The sequence below is a fragment of the Mesitornis unicolor genome, unplaced genomic scaffold (assembly GCF_000695765.1).
Source record: "Mesitornis unicolor isolate BGI_N332 unplaced genomic scaffold, ASM69576v1 scaffold9914, whole genome shotgun sequence".
Classification (NCBI taxonomy): Eukaryota; Metazoa; Chordata; class Aves; order Mesitornithiformes; family Mesitornithidae; genus Mesitornis; species Mesitornis unicolor.
Window position 1 is genome coordinate 30,978 of NW_010179411.1, and position 23,944 is coordinate 54,921.

The window sequence follows — 23,944 nt, forward strand, 5'->3', positions numbered from 1 at the left end:
GAATTAAAAGCAGGCGATGATGTGACCCATTTTGTGTGTGCTTTATGCAGATTACATCCGGAAAGAACCATTTATCTGACCTATGTTCTGTTACCACTTACACATGATGTGTTTGATAAAACAGCAAATTATATTTTCAGGATAGACCCTAATATTACCTAAATTATACCTTTCTGGAAAATAATCCTGACTAATTTTATGGACAGACTTTAATTTCTAGTTCAGAACAAATAGGAGAAGGACCAAGATAAGCATTTTATGCCCCTCATGTGGACATTTCTTCACCATGAGGTACTAGGTGCTTTATAGCATCTAGCTTCTTTTTAGGATGAAGTCCATTAGTCAGACCATTACTAAGGGCTACAGTGAGACATAAATGGAAAAAAAAATCAGCACTCTAACCATTTATATATTAAATACCACTGAAATGGATAAACAGAACAAAGGGGAAATGTTAACAAAGAACTTGCCTTCTTCGCTATTGCACTTCAAGACATAGGTCTGTGCACAGTACATAAAGATATTATTAAATACATTTATCTCGCCCAGCCTGAATCATCCCCCTATTTTCCTTCTGACAGGAGTAAGCTCTCTCAGTAGCACAAAACAAACATAAAAACAGCACTGTAGCTATGCTCTGTGTTTACCAACGTAGGTCTTTCCTTGTGTCTACTTCTTCTTTCTCAGTGGGGATTCTTAAAAGAGACTTCTTAGAGACACAGTCCTGATCTCAGTCCCTCTCAGACGCACATCTGGGGGCAATGTGCCCATGAAACTCTGCTGGACAACTACCTACAGCCTTCAAGGGCATCTTCATAGTTTTAACACACTATGGCAGATTTCAGCTAACAGAGCAGTCTCTAAGGATAAATTTCTCTGATAAGCTTTCTTATCTCCTCAAAAAAAAGATGAGAATAATTTATTCATGAGATTCATATTCATAGAAAACTTATCATTTAAGAACTTCAGATTCTTAAGAAATCTGGGTTGTATCACCAGCTCCGTCATGCGTTTTCTGTGAATTTGTGGTCAAATCACTTAGAAAAGGATTCATCTCATCTCCTTCCACTCTTTCAGAGGTTAGTCAGGCAGCAAAGCAACTTGCCTTTGGCTCTGTCTTTAGTCACTTCAGAGACACACCTGTGCCTCCAGGGTGTGATTCATCCCATCCTAGCGCGCAAGCAGAACATTAAGTTGAACACTCTTAATTTTGCTTTCTTTGCTAGCTGCAGTCCAGAGACAGTTTCTGCATTGATTTTTTTACACACTTTATTTCATTGACTTAGTCAATGGAGAGAGTTAGGCACCCCTAGAGGTAAGTACATCTCACGTACCAGACATCTGGCTCAGGAGGGCTGAATCACGCTCAGGAGATACCTTTCTCTCTCAGTATTGACTGCAGAAGTTGTCCTAAAGTGTTGCTTCAATCTGGCAATTTGCACACTGTTAGTGCCGATGAAATTAATCTCCTATTCACTTCCTCACTAAAGGAGGATCTCATGTTCTACCACCCCATTCACAGCAGAAAAGGTTGCTTTCACTCACCTTCTCCTTCATTGTTTCGGTCCACGAAATAGAATCATAGAATCCCAGGTTGGAAGGAACCACAAGGATCATCTGGTCCAACCTCTCAAGGTAAAGGTATAGTTTAAATGAGAGGTGTCAGCACCCTGTCAAGTTGACTCTTAAAACTGACCAAAGCAGGGGAATTTATCACTTCCCCTGGGAGATTATTCTCATTGATCTCATGGTAAAAAAATATTTCCAGAAAAAAATTTCTCTGGAGTTCAATCAGAATCTCCCCAGAAGCAACTCGTGTCCATTACCCCTCGTCTTTTCCATGTGACTCGACTTTTCCGTGTGAAAAGGGAGTCTTCATCTTCTTGGTAGCCACCCTTCATGCACTGGTACATGGTAACAAGGTCCCCCCTAAGCCTTCTCTTCCCAAGGGTGAACAGGCCCAGTTTTCTCAGCCTTTCTTCATATGGCAGGTCTTTCAGTCCTCTGATTATCCTCGTGCCCCTCCTCTGGAGCCTTTCCAACCTGTCCGCATCTTTTTTCTATAGCAGGGACCAAAATTTGACACAGTACTCAAGGTGTGGTCTGACCAGCACTGAGTAGAGAGGGATAATGAAAGAAATGCACCTCCAGGATAAAATGAGTCTGGAGATTTCAGTTATGTGTTTTCTCCTGTGCTGTCTCACACAATACTGATATCTTTTCTTTCTTCATATGATGCCCTCATTAACCATATTGATTGCCTACTAACCACAGAGTGTTTTGAAGGGATCTCTGGTGGCTTTGAGTTTCATTTGTTTTGGTGGTGTTTTGGGGGAAAAAAAAAAAGACAAAACAAAAGACAGCAATTTTAGTTCAGAGCCTCAGACTCACCAAAAAGGGACATAAACCAAGTTCTGAGAGTTTTGAGCCACTGTTGCTCTGTTTCGTTTTCACAGACCCATCAGCTGTACTGCTACACACCCACCCAACCCTCTACTCTAGTCTGTTTGTCTTTGTGTCATTACATTTTTCTCCATTCTTCATGTCAGGCAAATTTTTGAATATAGAGTAGAAATTTGAGTTAGTACTTGTACTGACTCTCTGTAGGTTTACTGTACCAGATTGAGACAGTATTTAGTATCTGTGTCCATCTCTCTGTTTAAAGTCTTTTTTCCAAAACCCATCACGGCAGTATCTGAGCTTATGATATACGTTCACCCTCAAAACATTCCCAGGAAGTAGAGCAGTGTCTTTTCCCATTTTATACATATAGCATCATCAAGACGTAGTGAAACTAAGATCCCATTTAGTCTGACAAAGCACAGACAGATGTTTTCAGAATAAAAGATATTTTTTTTTCATATTTCAAGTCAACAATTCCCCTTCTTACTGTGTGGGTAGAAAAATCTGAGATGATGCATTTGTTCAATAGTCTAATGAATCCAAAAAACCTCCATTTAGCAGCTGCAGCAGCAGATTTAATTCCTTTTGTGTCCTGCTGCATTGGTAGGTAACACAATTGAGCCTCAGTGAGTTTTCAAGGGCATGAATGAGAATTGATGCCTTAATTCACATGGGTAGTTTCAGATACAGACTATGTATTATTTCAAAATGTGCACTGTAGTACGGGGGTGTCTTCTATGGAATGACCCAGTTTATATTAAAAGAGTAAATAGAAAATTTAAAAATAAATATATATTCTTGCAACAAGCTTATTACATTGTACATTTTCTTTGCTTCTTTAAAAAAAAGTAATTTAAATACCTCTTTCATTTACTTTTATTTTTTTACAACTGCAACTCTGCTAATAGGAAGTGTTTTATACAGGTAATTTGTACTCGGCTTGAGGAGTACAACAGCCGGCAGGTTTTATGTGATGCCGCAAGTGAGGGACCTATACTGCGAAATCCTGGGAATAATGATAAATCAAGGACCCCAAGGCTCCCATCTTCGGCTGAAGTTGAATTTTGCCTGTCACTGACACACTATGAATCTGGATCCATGGATAAAATGGCCAATTACAGTTTCCGAAACACTTTAGAAGGTAACATGTTTCATTGTATTATGCCATTTCCATCTGTAAATTGATTTCTCTGGGGTTAGAGTTTTTAAACTCTGGGCAGTTTGAGCTGATTTCATGAAGTGCCACTCAAAATACATTTTCTCCTTGAATAGTAACAAACAGAAAGAAACACATTAAAGGCATTTGATAAGAAACTAGAAACTGTAGACTAGATCAGACCCTAAATTCATTTATCAGGAGATGTTGCGTCCTGCTATAATCAGTAGCACTGCATAAAAGAACATAATCTAATAATTTGCTTAAACATGATTGTAACCACATCCATGTGGGTTACAGGTTTGCCCTGAAACTCACCATCTTCCAGAGGCCAGACTGGACACCAGGGGAGAAAGAGGATGCTGCCCATTGGCATGTGATGACTACATGTCTATTGCAAACTTGACAGCAAGCTTCTCCTCAAACTCTCAGGATGAGGGATTAAGTTATGCCCTAAAAGTGATCCTTAGTATATTTTCCAAAAGAATTCATTTATTTATCTTAATTATTTAACTTTCCAACCTGTTCTGAATGCTCCTAATTTGATAGTCAACAAGGCTTCTTTGCTAAAAGGAATAGTTATTTTTAATTATCTGTCTACCCAATCTCTTATGAATCTTGCTAAATTACTAATAAACAAGGATAACAAATAATACATTAATCAATAAATGTTGCTGCAGTATAATTTATCATCTGAATCAAATGGGATGTGCTTTTATTGATTTCTCAGAGATTGTCAATATGAAGGAACTGTGCAAGGGCCTAAAGGAATATAAGAATTGGTGTGAGGATAAGAAGCGCAGTATTACTCTTAATGCAGTGTGGAATGGCATAAAACTTTCTCTGGAAAAGCAAAGTGAATCAGTTTAGAATCAAAGAAAGATTAAGGTTGGAAAACATCTGTAAAATCATAGAGGCCAACCACCAACCCAACCCCACCATGCCCACTAAACCATGTCCCCAAGTGCCACATCCACATTTTTCTTGAACACCTCCAGGGATGGGGACTCCATCACCCACCCTGGGCAGCCCCTTCCAGTGCTTGACAAAAAAAAGTCAAAGAGAGTCAAGAGTTAGAGTTATAGACAAAGAGAATCAAAGAGAGTCAAAGAGAGTTAGGAGTTGAGAGTTAGAGTTTCTGTTCTAAAAACAGTCAAAAAAAGTGGAATTTATCTGCTGAAGCCCACAGAGAATCCAGAAAGTAATCAACTCAAGCTCTGGACATAGCTGTGCTTTCTACCTTTGAAAACAGGAAACATAGGAAGTATGGGAAACAAAAAGTTGACATAAATGAGTAGAGGTTGGCTCGCATTTTTCTTCATAGAGTATAAGAATAGATGCAAAGGGTGGAATAGGAGAGTTGAGAAAAGGGAACTGAAGTAAACAAGTAATGAAATAATAATAATAACGTCATGTGTCTACTGTTGGAGGCAAAAACAAAGGCACTGTCTGTGGAAGTTATGCAGTCACATATGGGTTTTCTGAAACCTTTCCTTTCTTATAAATGGCCTGGTTAGGTTTTTGTTGTGTACAGATGCCAAACTTAAATTGCCAGCTTGTATTTGTTGTACCAATTCCTTCTGCATGATGGCATTCTTACAAACCTGTTAACACTCCCTGTTTCCTAACATTTACTTCTTTTTCTAAGCAAAAAGCTCTTCAATACTTCTTCGCTTGTTTGCACTAGTTTGTGCCAATACACCTAAGGTCAAATTCTAATCTCTCTTAGAGTCAAAGTAAATCCAAAGTAAGTCCATTGACTTTACTGGAGTTACACTAGATTTACAAAAAATTACCAGAACCAAGGCAATGATCATAATTAACTAGCTCCTGATTTACACCAATGGGAGATTTGCTCCTCAGTCTAGTTCTGTAATGGAAGATTTCTTAGATATAATTTATAATGATTGATAGATAATATAGATAATATTGATCTCTTAGAAGAACTTATCACATAGAAGAAACACTTCTCAGCAAAACTGTATACTCTTCCATTTTTCAGTGCACTAGAACAAAGACCCCATCTTTTTACCCAGCAAAGGGTAATTGTTTTGAACAGATGCCAACAATGCGGGCTGAATCTGTGTTTGACTAAGAGAAAATTCTGCTAGAGAGACAAATTATGTCACTGAAGAGTAGCCACAACAGCCATGAGCAGCAAAGGTCAATACTGCTCAATAAAACAACACCCCTCTGTAGCTGAGCACACAGGTTGTCCTCTCTGGGACAGGACAGTTTCTGTTTTGACTGGAGAATGGCAGGTTAAAAGCAGTTTGCACGTTGCCCCTTGAAGTGGAAGCAATTATTTGAAATAGGATTTGTTGAATTGTGGCCCAAAATGGGAAACACAGTTGACTTCATCAGATGCTTCATAGATACAAGAAGAGAACAGAAAATAAGCCTAGCTTATAAGCAGCAGGTGAGATAAGAAATCGATTAACTGACTGCAAATGAAATAGTTGGGCTTCTGCTTTGTGCAGTTCAGTTTTGGTGTGACACCTTGAATGCTACCTCCTGAGTGATGACTGGAAAACATAGAGTTTTCTTTATGAGTGAATTCCACATATGAAATTATTTTATTCACTTCAATTCCAAATGAAAATCAGTGCTTTCTAAGTTTTGCACAAAGTGACAAAAGAATATTTTTTAAAAAAATCTAAAACTCCGTATCATTTTCATTATTCATGAATTAAGTCAAGACACATGGTATCAAGTCAAGCCATGTCATAACATTCCACTGTCTGTCACAATTCTGTATCATTACTACTGTTTTTTCATGAAATAATGGAATAAAACAGCAAACATTTCAAAATGTATTTTCATTTTAATAGGATTTTTTTTTCTGAAATGAGTATTTTCATCTGGAAAATTTTGCTCAATAGTTTCACTGTGATCCGTATAGGTGATGAAAAAATGGTTTCTCAAAATGAATTTTGCCAACAGAAAGTTTCTAATTAATAATGTTTTAGCCTACAGCCAACATCCCTCACAAAGCTCAAACTCTCAACATCTGGGTAAATTTATGCCACACATTGAGAAAGTTCTGCAAAGTTTCAGAGGTCCATTACTAGAGAACTAGAAAGATTATTCAGCCCAGACCACAGTGATGCTTGACAAGAGTCATTTTAAGAAAAAAAAATAGATAGTGACATGATCTAAATTAGATAATAAAAACTTTCATTTATTACAGCCTTCTAGGCCAAATTCTGCCGATCTTGCAGTTATCTCACTCTAGAGACATTACAATGATAATAATTCTTGAGAAAATATGCAAGATTTAACACTGAATAATTTCCTGTGAGATTGCCAATGGCAGAAAAACTCCACTAACATAAGCTAGAAGATCACAAACTTCAAAGACAAGCAAGAATATGGCCTTAAAATTCTTATATCTATACCTTCCTATTTTAAGGTAAATGCATCTGACTTAACTTCTCTAAATTGAGAAATCCTTATTAAAGAAAAAATCATCTTCAGGGAAAGCGGGACTAAATATATCAGCCAGTTGAACTCATAGAATCATAAAATCATTTAAGTTGGAAAAAAACCTTAAGATCATCGAGTCCAACTGTAAACCTAACACTGACAAGTCCATCACAAACCATTTTCCTAAGCACCAAGGCTACACAGTTTTTAGATTCCTCCAGAGATGCTGACTCCACCATTGCCCTGGGCAGCTTGTTCCAATGCTTGTCAACCATTTTGGTGAAGAAATATTTCCTGATATCCAATCTAAACCTCCGCTGGTGCAGCTTGAGGCCATTTCCTCTAGTCCTGTCACTTGTTATTTGGGAGAAGAGACTGACACTTTCCTACCTCCTTTCAGGGAGCCGTAGAGGGCGTTAAGGTCTCCCCTCAGACTCCTCTTCTCCAGTCTGAACTCTCCCAGTTACCTCAGCCGCTCCCCATCATTCATGTACTCCAGACCCCTCCCCAGCTCTGTTGCCCTTCTCTGGCCATGTTCCAGCCCCTCAATGTCCTTCTGGGAGTGAGGGGCCCAAAACTGACCTCAGGATTTGAGGGGTGGCCTCACCAGTACCCAGCACAGGGGAAGGATCCCTGCCCTGTTCCTGCTGGTCTCACCATTGCTGATACAAGCCAGGATGGCGTTGGCCTTCTTGGCCACCTGGGCACTCTGCTGGTTCGTGTTCAGTCTCTGCCAACCAACACCCCCAGGTCCTTCTCCTCCAGGTCCTTTCCAGCCACTCCTCCCAATGCCTGTAGCATCCATGGTGTTGTGACCCAAGTGCAGGACCCGGCACCTGGCCTTGTTGAACTTCATACAATTGGCCTCAGCCCATTGATTCAGCCTATCCAGGTCTCTCTGCAGAGCCTTCCTATCCTTGAGTAGATCAACACTCCCATCCAACTTGGTGTCATCTGAAACCTTACTCAGTGCACTCAATCCCCTCAACATGCAACATACAAAGCAGTATTTTACCTTTAAAGTCTCTGCTGTCCTGACCACTGGCTTAGAAAGTAATACAAAAATAAAATTTATCTTGTAAGAAAAACAATTTTGCCATTAAAAAGAGCACCTGCAAAACTGTTATGAATAGCTCAGTGATTTTAGGGAAGCCACAGATGTTAAGCAGCACACCAAGATAATCGGAGGAGATAGGACTGTTGGAATGGCTCCTCCATTCCCATAGCACTGAATGCTGCTAATACTCTCCAAGCTCTGTATACAGTCTGCTAAGCTTACTTACAGTGCTTCAGTCAGTGGCAAATGAGCAACTGAGGAAAAAGCTACCTGCTTTCAATACATAAACCTTTGCATTTGACTGATTGCACATTAACTTCTGTGGTCTCCATTATTAGATTGTAATACTCACAGTTAATAAATTAAATACTCTATTAAAAGACACGGACTGGACCCAGCTGCAAGTTCATTGAGAATCACCTATATATTATACCAAAAACTGTTAGGCAGCCTTAATTTTGAGTGGCATCTTTAGCTTCTCCTATAATAAACTTTAGGCTAAAACCCCATCAGATTTAATTTGGCCAGTAAAGTTACTTCAGATCCACTGAATCACTGTTGCTGATTTACAGTGCTATTGGAAGGAACAAGATCGGGTTTATTACCTCTTAAAAATGTGATCATTCTCTTACTGAAATCACTGGTAAAACTTCCATTCACTTCAGTGATGTATGACCTAAAGGCTGTTTCTAACGCACCATAATTAAAGAAGGGTTTAAAAGGATGTCTGTCAGCTCCAGCTTCCTGTATTGGCAGATGATTTAACAGCTCACTGCCACGGGAGACACTGAAGATATAGTCTCCATCCACCAGTCAGTCACTCTCCCTCCTTTTTTGGTACCAATACTGATTGTCATCATATCCTTACATGAAATTCTCTGTGTCAGTATCCTGGAAAACACCTGAGATCCCAAACTCCAGGGCAGTTTTCTGAGAAAAGAATAAGACCCAGGCTAATAAAATAAAGTGACACCATATTGTAGTTTTATTCCTATTAACTTTACAATTTGTATGGTTTTTCATAACAAGAAATCAGATATTAGAAGCTCTAATGTGCATGGCTAACAATGATGTTCCCTTTGACACTGACCGAATGCACCTCAGTTATCTGGGAGCTGGAGCGTGGAGTTGCTAAACCTGTCCCTGTTACAGAGCTTTTGATTATTAAGATAAATTACTCATATGCACATGTTCCATGAAAAGTTGTCCAGAGCCAAAATGAGTATTCTGTAGACATATTTTTAATGAATTATTAGATCAAGTGATTTTTGCAATGATTTGCAATGCATTAAGAAATTTTAACAAGTATCCCAAGTCTGATATAAAATACCTCACCTTCTGCCTAGATTCTGCGTAAAGTTTCCCTTGAACATACTTACAATGCAGCTAAATGTAAGTGGAAGAGTTGATTCAGAATGACATAGAGGTAGATTATTTTCAGTCACTATTCACTGAAATTTCCTGCTATTACTACGTCACCTAATCCAAATGATCACGCACTGTGGCTATCAGTAAAGCAAGCCAAAAGTATTGCCATTGGTTCTGGCCAAACTCTCAATGCACATCATTCTTCATAGGTAATATTTTATTCTGCTGTTTCCCCTGATTGACAGCCAGGTAACATAGCATTCAACATCAGACTAAGTTCTGTGGGCAAGATTTTCCCTTTGAGAACTTCTGCCCATTGCTCTTCATGTCACCACACAACATTTTTAATAATCCTGGTCCACATCTGATGTGCTTTAAACCTGCAGTTGTCTGTAGACATCACTATATTCCTTTCTCTCACCTAAATCCAGACTCACTCCACCTTGAAGGCTTATAACTTTCATCATAAGCCAACTCTCCCTCCACCAACTGTCCTGATTATGTTTTCTACTCTGACTTCCCTTGAATTTCTCAAAGTCTTTGTCATACTGTTACAATCATAAAGATGGATGGTCATTATGGTATATTGGTTTCTGGTTGCCACAGCTATGATTTGATCCTTATTCTAATTAGCAGTGGTTTTATGCCAGATGTTTTTCCCTTGTTTGAAGGGGTTAACAGACAAGGCAAAGCCTGATGAGGGGATTCAGAATGGCAAAACGATGCAATCATTTTACACAGAAGATTGGAGTCCCAGTGGAGTCTGAACTAGATCTCCAACTTTACAGAGTGTGATTTCTACACATAAGGCATCTCCAGCCACATCTCAGTTAATACTTTGTGTAATTCAAAGAACAAAGCAGTTGGTACTGAGGACATGAATTCTGTCTCACACCTGAGGGCTTCGACAAGGAAAGGGTTCTTTTGCACTAGCTCTAGTTCAGTCTCATGAACTGCACACCCACTGATAATAGGCATGTTTTAGATTTCCTCCAAAATGAACCCAGCTTGCAAAGTCAGAAATTACCGTGTGATGCAAATTACAGCATGAAACAGAAGGACTGTTGGGAGATTCGCTTCAAAAGCATAAAACTGATCCTCATTCAAATGCTAGCTCTTGGTCCAATTAAGTAAATAAAGCAAATATCCAAAGTGCATGAAGCATTTCCAAAGAGAAAATCATAGAATAGAATCATTTGATTGGCAAAGACCTTTAAGATCATCAAGTCCAACCATAGCCTGCCCACTACTAACTCACCCCTAAGTACCTCATCTCCCCATTTTTTAAATCCCTCCAGGGATGGTGACTCCACCACTGCCCAGGGCAGCCCATTCCAGTGCCTGATAACCCTTTCAGAGGAGAAACTTAATATCTTTCTTTTCCCTGCCTTGCAGACCTGATAAGCTGCAACGATATTGGGAAAACACTGAGGATCAGCACAACAAGCATATCATCTACAGACATTTTTATTTGATTATTAAATTATAAAGATGTTTTTATATTTCTGCACCATGTTTTCTCATCCTGTGGCTTACAGAAATTGTGAGAACAAGACATCTTCAAGAACCAGATCAAAGAGAGAGAAGAGAGAGGTTTTTGTAGCATGGTTACATAGTTAGGTTAAGAAATAGATTGGGAGGACAGCACATGTTTCTGCTTTGATTCTCCTGGAAAATCCCAGAGAAGGGTCAGATGGTTGAGTTGACTTTTATTAGGAGTCCTTATGTGTAGAGGGGAAGCTTGGCTCTCATGATGCTGAGAAGGGCCACCAACATCAGAGCTGAGTTATAGACAGGCTATCAAAATAAATACTAATGGAGAGGCTCATCTTCCAGTATTTCCTATTTGGGAGTTGGTTTGTGCGACCCCTTCTCAAAGCCTGTATTTTAAGTGCCCTTGAAAATAACACCAATCCACAGACCTTCACCCTGCAAGTCTGTCTGTGGAGGATTATTGGTTATCTACCAAATCCTTCTATAAAGATTATAGCTTGTATTGTGTTGGCCCCTAACAATAAAAGAATGTGTTCTATAGAGACAAAAAATATTAAATGACTGATTATATGATGAGATATAATAGCCTGTTTTATCTTAGGAAGCTGTAAGTATAGAGATCAAAAATGAAAATGAAGTGACTAAATTTTACCAATGTAAATGAATGTACACGCAAAAATGACTGTAGGGATTACGTTGCCTTTTAACAGCCAGACACAATGGACAAAGAAATTTAAAAATATAAAGCAATTAAGCAGTACATTTGCTGACATGCTGCACTAGCTGCATGGCAGGAGTTTTAATTTAGCTTATTCTCATTTCATCTTTGCTATGCCTTTGAAATACATTAGCACTTCTTTACGTGTTTTCCTAAGCCCTTGTCTAAAAAGCTGAATGTAAATGAAGTGAGTGTAGGTACTTTGATCTTCAGTCTTACTGGAAAAAGAATTATACACATTGTCATATCAGTATATGTTTTCCTGTTGAATATATAGGCTTTGCTGATCCACAGACGGCAATAGCAAACACATCTCAAAGTGGTTTGCATAATGCACTTCACATCTACATGAATGGCTCCATGTCCCAAGTACAAGGCTCTGCAAATGATCCTGTCTTTTTACTCCACCACGCATTTGTTGACAGGTGAGTTTAATTCTTCTTAGTAAATCTAATTTATTTGGTGCTTTTTATGGCTTTTCACTTAGATTTCAAACTGTAAACATTTTACATGCCTTTACATTCACAACATTTTTAGACATGTACAATTGAGCTCTGCTATTGTTTGAGAGCAAGTTTCTTTCCTAATCCATTTGTATGTTCACTGGATTAAATACAAGTTGAAAAGTTGACAAATGCATTCAGCTTTTATTACCAAGGTAAAAATAGTTCTGCAGTGATGTCATAGTGATTATTATATATGGATGTGTGTGGCAGGAAGTTTGGACCAAAAGTGTGTGACTCATTTTAACACAACTATAATCAGTTGGACAATTCCTTTACATTCTAAATGTCAGTGCTGTTTTGATTTCTATTCCATAAGGAAAACCCTAGTGTGCTATTCATAAAGAAGAAAAAAAATCCCTATTTCAGCGTGACAAACAAAATTGTGACTGTCTTTTGCTGAAAGAGAAGAGCACAGCTGTGCAGAATGAAAGGAAAGCAAACAGAAGGATATTGTGTTTATTAATAAGAAAGGGTAAGGGAGCACAGTTTTGCAATAAGACAGGGGAATTTCCACATTAAGGACAGCTTTCCAAGATTTAATGGTGACTTTAAAAATTTACGTGTCACTGTAGCATATGTTAATGGATACAATTCACTGTGGACTGCATTACATCAAACTGGGATGACTAAAGAGCTATAAACCAGAAAGTCAGCAAAGCAAAGGACTGCAAAAGCCACACAAACAACACTTGTAATGGAGCAGTCCGTATTTTCTTACCAATCTTCCTCTACTTTCCCACCATGCACTGACTGTGATGTAGCTATTACAATTCTTAGAAAAAAGGGGCATTAACCTGTACAAACTTTTGGGACTTTTAAATAAATTTGTATGCTCAGAAACCTACTGACTGAGACCCTGCCTGCATGCAACAAGGAGTTTATTTAGATGAAAACCATAATTTCATTTATTTGGGACACTGAGGTGTGCAACACAGAAGGGATGCAGATTATATCTTGCAGACATCATCTTGCAGTGAAGTTCTCCTGTTTCAGGGAGTTCACACCAAAACTCTTGTACAAAACTTTGTCACATTTAACCAAAAAGCTAAACGGTGCAAAAGACAAATTCAAAGTTGGAATTTTTCCTCCTTAGTTTATATATTTAATGAGTCTAACTGTTATATTCTTCATACTTTACCCATTCAGAAACAGGACACCAAGTCTAATCAGGTCACCCAGGCATCAGTGGAATGGTTCCTTCAAAGGGTGACCCTCTTGTCGTCTGCTCCTACTACTGCAGGGTATAATTAGCCCTCTGGAGGTGTCAGTTTTGTAATTCTTCTCTGTGAAAAGCTTTTCTTCAGAACATTTTAAAAGTTTAATTTTGTAGCTTAGCTGTGACTCAGCATATCCACCCATTGACTGCTTGACAGGATTGGATGCACAAGGGTTTCAGGTGTGGTTGCAGCTTTCAAGTTTGGCACCTGGAAATTAACTTTCCAACATCTAGGTTATTAAAAAAAATGGATCAAATGAATATTCAAAGAAGAACACAGAAGGGAAGGCATTATGCTCTGCAATATCAAAAGAATTATTTTCCTTATATATTCACACTTATATAAGACTTATGCATCTCATAGCTCCCACTCATTGCAGGGCTTAAGTAGCACCTTGGTCTTCATGCTGACCTCTCTCACAGAGGAATTTCAGTAATTTATAGTCATTGCAAGCTCCTGGAAATACTTTTCGTAACTGCTGTGTGTACAGGATTCAGTACACATGGATGTAAAAAAATTATAATAATGCTGCCTTTTGTATAAGTGACAGAAATGCATTAGCATGATTAGGGTTACTAAGCAGCCTTATCCATGACAGATTAATCATGCTTTTAGTTATAATTAATAAGTAAGTGACTGATAGGTACATACAGTACATTTGAAAAAAAACCCCTCTTCCTCTCCTACTTTGACTTTGAAACTGAGGGACTGCAAAGAAGTTCTTTTCTGAGAGGCAGGTGAGAATATAAAGAGTATCAGAAACAGCAGAAACAGTCCCTACAGCAGCAGAAGCACCTTTTTGGGTCCTTATCACCTTTTCTCATTTAGGCAGAACACTTTCGAGCTGATTGCTACCACTACACTGAGTCAATGGGTTTTAACTACCTTTTTAACTACATCTGCTGCCAAGGACAGCATCTCTTCCAGGCCTTGGTGAGGACATGGAGAGTTGTGAGATATGGGGTTGTTGGCAAAGGATGTAAAAAGACTTGACACCAGTGATCACAGTCTGGGTTGGGGACAACTCAGAATCACAGAATCATTAAGGTTGGAAGAGACCTCTAAGATCATCCATTTCAACTGTCAACCCAACCCCCACCATGGTCACTAAACCATGTCCTGAACTCTGTGTCAAGAAATCAAGAATGGTCCAGCACTTTGGGCATCCATATAGGACCCAGCAAAGGGATTTCTCCCTCCACTGCCAATCCCTTGGGTGAAGCTGAGTGTGTGGTTTGCTCTCCCAAACTCACATCTCCTGGGGATGTGTTTGCTTCCTGCTATTCAAGGTTGAGAGGTGCTGAAAGACTTTTGAGGAGCTGTTGATCTGAGCTTCAGTGAACCCATCTGTAAAGTGGGTGATATTAGATGCCTACGCAACAGGGACGCTGTCAGGGTAAATGCATTAACGGCTGTGAAATGCTCAGTTACGACCATAATAGGAGTGATAGAAGTAAGGCAATAGATCACTGGAACTGATTTTACATGGAAACATATGGTACAGAGGAGGATAAACAAGTGTATACGGAGTCTGCTGACAGGTGTGAGCCAAATGTTAGGAGCTGCTTTCCAAACTGAGCAACAGTCAGAATCCCATCTGCTACCCTGCAGCCTGATGCACAAAATGAGGGAAGGATGGATGGAGCAGAAGTGTGGTTGAGGTCTCACAGGTGAAAAGCAAAGCATTTGCTTACAAATACTCCCCTTTGGGTTTTTTTAGGTCATTCACTTTCAGCAGTGCAGAAGTATGAAGGTACCCAGGCAATAGCTTTCTTCACAATGATAAAGCAGGCTCCTTGACTTCTTATTTGCTAGACAGAAGACTTGGGGATCAAATCTCAGTGCTTGGTAAAAGCAGGTGACCACTCTGCAAATTATTAATTGTTAATATGAATGGTTAAAAAAAAAAAAAAAAGAAAAAAAAGAAAAAAGATGCAACAAAATATACACTCAGCAAAAATGAGAGCTTTTTTAGCTCTCTGAAGCATTTCTCTTAATTGCAAATCTCTTTGCTATTCAGATATGCTCTACAGTCAGCACAAGTGAATGACAAGGGAGGAGTCAGCCCACTCAAGCTGGAAGGAGCAGCTGCATGAGCAGCAAAAACAAAGGCCCAGGGTCCCACTGCAGTTCACTGGGGTCTTCTCTTTGCTCTGAAAATAAATTCCTCTGTGTCAACCCTTTCGGACCTGCCATACCTATAGCCATGTAGTACCTTCAGCTGTACTCCCTGCACATCCATCCTCTGAATGTTTCTTCCATCTTTTTTCTATTTTTTTCTGTACCTCTCCCCAATTTGACTTCGACATCCATGCATCCACCCCAACAGTTGTCCTTCCAAATTTCAAGAAAAACTAAATAGTAATGGGGAAAGTAAGTTGCCATTAAAACTCTCCATGCTACTTTATATCTGTACAGCAGCTTATGCAATAGGGCCCCCATTCTCATCTCATTTCTAAGTTCTGCAGCAATGGACAGGGTTTATTACAATAGTAGGGGTTACTTTCAAAGGCCCTGATTTTAGAACAAGCAATTTAGGACTTATTATACAAAATAGGGCGTAGACTTTCAGTGTCTTGTACCTCTAAAGCCTAGTCTTGTCAGACTATTTGTACAGCTAGACCTAGACTGTAATTTCTAGTGGTGTCACCACTACAGGACCATTTTCTCCAGCTTTCATGAGTAACCTCAGAGTTCAGAATACTGCTGCAATCATTGCATAAGCCCACTGCTCTGACCAGGTGTTCCTGTTTATACCCTTTGCTCTATGTCACATCAGATGAACTAACGGTCTCTATTTTCAAGGCCCTTCATCCCAAAATCATCCCTCATTCACGTCTAAGGAACTCACCCCTCCAGTAAGTTTGTGATATCAATCTCTATCTTACATCTGTTTGGCTTTCAGATGGGTCCCTCCATAGTTCTTCTTGTTGAGATTGGTTTATCCTATGCATCAACAGATTCAATCACCATTCTTCGACATGACCCTTGCAGAAAAGCTCGGACATTAGGCTGAAACCTTTGCTTAGTGGGTGGACCATTGTGGTCCCACTGCATGGTTGCCTCGTTCTCCTCCCATCTGTTTGTATCTATCTGTTGTGCCTAAATGATAAGCTCTATCATTAAGGGACTGTAATTGCTCTGGTCTGTGCAGCACTTGGCATATCCTTATCCTCTGGCCATGGCTTTCAGGTATCAATGTGAGCAACAGGAGATATCAATTGCTTAACTTACAATTATGTGAAATGACAATGACAAGAGACAGCTGAACATCTCTGCACTAATCTTGTTGGTTCAGTTACTCTTTTGCTTGCTATCACACAGTTTTTTGCATCAAAATGACAAAACTTTCAGGGTAGAGGTGTCTTTGTGTGTGTGCATGTGCACTCTGCTAAAATAATAATCCAAGTCAAGCATTAGGTCATGCAGGGAAGGGATACACTCATTTACAGCCACTTAAACACATGCACGCTTCCAAGCAGGTGCAGGAGAAACTCTCCTACGCATCGGCTTCAGAGCCCAATGAAAATGCCACAAATTCTGCCTAATCAAGGGAAATGTCTCCATGCTCTTCAGCAACTTCAGCTGCTGTAGACTCCTCTGCTGCAGGCTAAAATAACCCCTTCTGCTTCAGCGGCGAGCTGGAGCTGGCAGCTTTAGGAAATGCCAAAATGTGGCTTATCTGAGGATCTAACATTAAAATGTTCCTTATCACACTGCTTATCAGTAAAATGTTAAAATGTATGGAGCAATCTGTGAAAAAAAATATTAGAACCATGGATCTAGACAACCTGATTTGCATGCCAGCAACCCCCCATTCTCTAAGCCAACTTTATGGACATTTTCAATCTCTGCAGACTCAATGGACTCACTTTCCTGTCAGTCCCTTCTCCATCCAGTCCAGAAAAAAAAAAATAGCATTGTGTTAAAAGTGATTTTGTTGGAAAATACTTTAACAAGAGGAAATTTGATTTTCACTCCCAGGAGATGTCAAAATAAAAGCTTCTTTTTTTTACTCTGTTTTTGAAACAGAACATTTTCATTTTCTCTTAAATGTAGTATCAGGGATTTTTTTTTTCACCAAAAAATGGCATGAGGGGAACCAAGTTGTTCTCTCGTTTTGAGATGTTGACAGGAAACAAAAACTTTTTTTAGCAGTTAAAAACTCTTTGCTTCAAGTATTCGGAACATTCGGAGTGAAAGCATTCAAAAGGAATCATTAGAAATTCTTGTAAGGCAACTCTAGGTTTCTAGACTTGTTTAATACATGAAATAAGATTCATTCCTTACCCTGAACTGTCTCCAGTGGGAAATAACACGGAGAAAACATAAGACCGAGGAAGTATTATTCTCACTTGGTGTATGGAAACAGAGGCACCAAAAAAAGTGACTTAAACACAGCTGAGATGGAGATTGTAATACAAAGATATTATCAACTAATAATGAAGCAGTGTAAAGATGGTGAAGTCACTGCATAAACACTAAGCCTATGATTAATTTTCTCCCTTGATATGGGCACAGCAAGACTCTCACTTCTTTCTGGGGTATGTTTTAAAAAATTGATGACACAGCCTGAAAGTCCTATTTTTCTGGAGCTGAATGAACTATGTCTTGGAGCCACATGAAATCTGTTGGGCAAAGGCAGGTCAAGAGGCTGGTATTAGCAATATACCTCCTCCCACAGTGACAGTAGACCCGTAGTCCTTTTGCATCGTGTCAACTCGTAAAGCCAGTGCATGAGATGAAGTCATCTCCATAATTGTCCCTGGCACAAAGGTGAAACACAGTTAAAGTCCTTCCATTCAGGGAAAGCATGAGCATCACTGAACCCTGGGCAAGCAAAGATGATGAGCAAAGACCTCAGGATTTGCTACTGACCCAAAGGTGTTTTGCACCATTTCCAGAACACAGCTGAGATTATGGTGTGTAGCAGGACAGCCCTTAATGCTCCCGAATGCTGCTTTACCTCCTAAAATATTTTGCATTTTTCCAATATAAGTTTTGGTATCTGGCAGCTGAGTGAAATCTTGTGGAAGCTGGTGGGTGTTACAGTCATTTCTTACTCTAGATACATGTCCATAACCTTTAGGTTGCTTTTTAAAATTAAACATTTGGATTTTAAGGTGCTACTGCACAAAACAAAACAAAAAAAGAATGATGTTTACAGTGTGGCAGAGATGGGCGTGGTGGCATGGTGTCACTGGAGGCTCTATGGTTTCAGTGGGACTGCAAATACATGCTGAATGCACGCAAGATTGATAAAGAGGGAAATAAAAACACTTCAGAGGCAGACAGGGAAGGCAGCAGGAAGCCAAGGACAGCTGGAGAAGCACTTAAACATGATTTTTGGGGAATAGCAGCACAATATCCAAAGAAGCCTCCATAAACCATTCTATATGTCAGGCTACGAATAGTGAGGACCGCTGTAGAGATCACCCTGGCCTTCCAGAGAGCTCCCTTGGCACCTGGGCAAGTGAGGGCATCAGCATCAGAGCTGAGGCACCTCTTTGGATTAGTTCACTCAAAAGACTTCTTTTATCTCTGCACAATACCCAGGACACATGGTTTGTTCACACTCAAGCTCAGAAACTGCTACAATACAAGCACCCACGACACATGCAATGCTTAAGATGTATGACCCATTGCTTGTGTATGCAATAAAACTGAGCCTGGGAAAGTTGTCTCCCTGCCTCCAAAGCTTTCAGGGGAATTAATTACATTTTTGCAATGCATCCTGGTTGATAGTTGCCTATCAGACCGCTTCTCCCTATCTTGCATGTATTAGATGGCCCCTGCCAGGAAAAGAGCCCCTATTAGCACACACAGCTACATCCCATTAGCAGCCTCTGTGGCACTGCAGCAAGATGGTCCAGCTCTCAATCTTTTCTGCTACTTAAAGAAATCACCTCAATACCAGCAGCTGCTGTGCTGGAAGCCACCATGTCACAGAAGCCAGCTCTGTTTTACCAGGAGAAACATCAAAGGGAGAAAATTGATCTCCAGCAGAGCATTTCATGTGGGGATGGGCCAGGAGTGACTTTGGTCACAAGCTTTACTGGCACATGCAGACTCCTATGAGAAGTATGAGATACAGAGCACATCAGTATTGAGGGGGTGGGAATTTTTTAAAAATAAAAGCACGGAAGGATTTGTCTTAATTTTCCTTCTTTTTGAGGATGTCTACAAATGTGCAGGAGGACACACACACACACTCTGGCACCGAACCAGAGCTGATAACCTTCCCCTCTTAACCTCTCAGGCTTAGTAGCGCATTAATGCTGCTTGATGGAGCTTGTTTGATGGAGCTGACTCACTCAAAGTAGGCTCAGTATGTGGGCAGAGTGAGTTCACATCTACTGCAAAATACCACATAAATATATCCATGGAAAACAGAGTGTAAGTGGGAAGGTTGGGGTGTTGCTGAGAAACAGCTCCCCAGTATCTCTCCTTTGATATCGCTATGTCTGGGGCTGAAAGACAAATCATATGCCGAGATACTGAAGTTGGACTCTAATATCTCTGTCAGTAAGGCTGGGCAGATTCTGATACTGCAGTTGCAAAACACTCAAAGGGATGCAGGGACACACCAGAGGTCCATCTAACCTGTGTCATGGCTAGAGTGGTGTCCAGAATCACAGAATCACAGAATCATTAAGGTCAGAAAAGACCTCTAAGATCATCAAGTTCAACCATCAACCCAACCCCACCATGCCCACTAAACCATGGCCCCAAGTGCCACATCCTCGCGCTTTTTGAACACCTCCAGGAATGTGGACTCCACCACCTCTCTGGGAAGCCCCTTACAGTGCTTGACCACTCTTGCAGTAAAGACATTTTTCCTCAGATCCAATCTGACCTTCCCCTGGCACAACTTGAGGCCATTTCCTCTCATCCTATCACTGGTTACAAGGGAGAAGTGACTAACATCCACTTCTCTACAACCTCCTTTCAGGGAGTTGTAGAGGGCAATAAGGTCTCCCCTCAGTCTCCTTTTCTCTAAACTAAACAACCCCAGCTCCCTCAGCTGCTCCTCAATTCTTGTGCTCCAGACCCCTCCCCACCTTCGTTGCTCTTCTAAAGAAGCCCAAGTTAAGGACTAGATGTTTAAAGCAATCCTCCTCCAGAACCTCCCTGCTTTGCCCATTGGACAAACTGGGGCTGTGTCTATACCACTATTACACTTGACGTTGTACCTGCATCTTAAGTAACCCACACTCTTAAATAAGCCCCCTGGCAGTGCACAGATTGACCATATAGAATCCAAGACAGAGAGAAATAAGGACATGAAACAATCTCTGGAGATAAATGTTCTTTTTATCGATTAAGCATGGATAAATCCTGTAGTGCTGCTGATCTACCTTGCTTTAGGGGAAGAGCAAGAGGAAGGTTAAACAGACATCTTCTGGATCATATGTGAAATACAGTAGTTGGCAATCTGACCTGCCATGTCATTATTCAGGCTAGCTGCTTTTAATGACCCATTCTGCTCTTAAAAGTCAAGAACATAGGAGGTTCAGTTCAAGTGGTCCCATTTAAAGTGTGCGTTTCACATCACTCTTACTGCAACATTTTAGCTCAGCCAACGCAGTTATAGAATGGATTACTTTGTACACTACATATTATGCAAGTGATTAGTAGTTTTTAAAAGGAAAGGTTACTTTGCCCTGAAACTTGGCAAAAGCCCCATGGTTAATCTTCACCTATTCTCTTAACGCTGGAGGAGGGGAGGGCTCCAGCTGTGACACAATGATCGAGCCAATCTTTGATCTCAACAGCTAGCATAGCGTTGAATTTCCTTCCTGCAGCACTTCTGCTATAATAACTGCTGTAATTGTTCAAATTGTAAAAAATCACAGGAAAACATGGTACTTTTCTCACCCACGTGTAGCTACCTTCTATTCATTAAAAGAAATTATCATGTTGCTACCACAGATGTGATTTATATATTACATGCCCTTGCGAACCTCTATAACGACAATTACCCAGTCTCAAAAGCGCTGAATTACAGAGCACAGGAGTGGGTTACATAGAGTCAGTCCAGCTACCTCCACAGCAGTCCATTTTAATCTACTTGTTATCTTGCTCTTCAGAAGAAACCAGTTATTACACTTTGGAGCAACTGGCAGTTGTACTATCTCTTACTTCAGATGGTGTTTTTCTGTTAGCTGCAAATCATGGCAAAGATGAGCCAAAAAAAGTTAACACAAGGTACATGCTCCAGCAAATGTTAATTCTTTTTTTTTCCATGCAACATGTGGAAATTTGTATTTCCTTATTTGCACATCACCATGCCTCATCTGTATCTTGGGCTTTGCAGTTTTGGACAGCATTGGAGACCTAAATCAGAATGAGAAACAAATATTTCTAGCCCAGAATTGCCCTGGTTTGCCAGCAAGGCATGAAACAACACGCGTGATAATGGCTATTTTAAAGAACAAGAATTTCTCTCCTGCACCTGGAAAGAGTCATTGCCTGCTTTCACTGGTGTAAAACAGAGGCTGACTTGACTAAGAAAAGTGATAGATAATAGATCAGATATCTGACCAAATTTCAGCCCAGCTAAGCTTTACCTAAACTCAACATTTCTTTCCAGCAGAGGTGCAGAATGAGCTTCCTTAGGAGTAAAATTGCTTTCTCAGTAACTGATTGCAACCTAGTCCTACATTAGAGAGAACCAACATTCCTCTGCATAGATCCCTACCAGTTTCCAGCACTCAGCTCCTGCCTTTAGAGCTGTGAGCGATATATCGTGATTGGCTTATCTATTATCTCCCTCTCCAGTAGGAATTAAGCTTTTTATGTTGTAATCCATTAGCAACCAACCAAACATAAGTCAGGCTCAGCTCTTGCTGGTTCAGCCTGCCCAGTTTTCCAAAAAGGCAGAAAGCAAGAATATTTCTGTGAGGTTTATTGACTGGCAAAGTGTGCTACAGGGCTGTCTATCAGGTTATGCTGCCTGAGGTTGGAGGAGCTGCTGCCTTTTTTATTCTAGAGGAAACATTTGCAACACTACGTGATTATTGGAGCAATGACTAGAAGCCGCGTAGCCCTCTGCACCCAAATGAGTGTACTAACAGCAATGAGACCCAATGGCGTCGTCTCCAAATGGCCATGGATACTCACATTGTATGCCATAAAGAGAAATGGCTTTAGCTGGAAAGGCTGAAGAATCTTCTTTTCCCTTAATCCTACAGAGCAGTTAACAGCATTTTAAAAATAAGAGGGGAAAACTGCTTTAAATCACATTGATAGAGGAATTATTAAAAATATCTCATAACCCCAGCAGCTGCAGTAACCTTGAAGCTTTCAGCAAAGTGGAACACAGAATCATAGAATCATAGAATCATAGAATGTGTTGGGTTGGAAGGGACCTTTAAAGCTGATCCAGTCCAACCCCTGCAGTCCGCAGGGACACTTGTACCAGACCAGGTTGCTCACAGCCCCATCAAGCCTGACCTTGAATATCTCCAGGGATGGGGCCTGCACCACCTCTCTGGGCAACCTGTGCCACTGATCTACCACCCTCACGGTGAAGAACTTGTTCCTAATATCCAACCTAAATCTCCCCTTTTCTAGTTTAAAACCATTACCCTTTATCATATTGCTACATGCCCTAGTGAACATGGGCAAAGCAAGTGGCATTGGTTGTCTCTTAAATAGGTTCAGTTGTGTGGCACTATACCTTTGCCATCTCCTTCCTTCTTGCCTCCTTTATCTGACATCCTGTTTGTGCCATAAATGAGACCAGAGGAGATGAGAAAAGTACGGATGCTTGTAGTGGGATGGTGAAGCAGAGCAGCGCCAAGAGCCTCAGATGTCACATGGCTCCTGGCTCTGGTGGTACTTTGTCATAGGTGGGAAGGTCTCAGCTTGGTGCACGTTATTACACCTCATCCAGAGAATGGTCCTTTAGGAGGCAGTCTGAAGCCAGTGCCAATCTGGCTAGATAATTAAGAGGCTTCATGAAATCTGGATGTTGCTCAGAACGTGAAGTAAAGGGCGACATGAAAGTAGGCCAGAGCCTACTATATATTTCATTTTTCTGAAAATGAATATTCATGTTTCAGAGACTTATAATTCTTCTACATGGAAATATGTCCTCCAATAAAAAAAACACAATCACAACATTATATGAGAGAACAGCTTTACCAGGCTAAAGCATCTCTGTTTTGTCTGTTTTGTGCAAGTTTGTGTATAAAGTGTTAGGAGTTGCCAAATCTGGTAGTCCGCTAGTGGTATGGTGTGTGTATATATATATTTATGTGGTGTGTGTATATAGATATATTTTTTTATATTTATATATATATTTTTATACATATATGCATATATTTGTATGTGGTTGAGGAGATACACAGATCAACACAAATAAATACTGCAACCATACAAATCCCAGCAGCGCCAACAACCTCATCATCTTGCCCTCTTTGGCTGACCAGGATGAAAGCCAGCCTGGATTCTCCAGTAACTGGCCTTGGACACCCAGTGTAAGCATTAACTGCCTCTGAAAGCCCTGGTCCCCCAGTTGCCTCACCCAGAAACACACATGCACACATGCACAACCAGGTCTTTCCAGTGGCTGGGGCCGGGGGGGACACAGAA

The 23,944-nt window shown here is 40.3% G+C and overlaps 1 protein-coding gene across 1 annotated transcript in view; it reads left to right on the forward strand.

Annotated features, from left to right (window-relative positions):
* The window catches only part of TYR (tyrosinase), a 45,551-nt gene that overhangs the window by 6,236 nt on the left and 15,371 nt on the right, over positions 1-23,944 (forward strand). The window contains exons 2-3 of the mRNA XM_010182754.1: positions 3,328-3,544; positions 11,900-12,047. Of these exons, the coding sequence (XP_010181056.1) occupies positions 3,328-3,544; positions 11,900-12,047 (365 nt within the window). The remainder of the gene's footprint in view (positions 1-3,327; positions 3,545-11,899; positions 12,048-23,944) is intronic.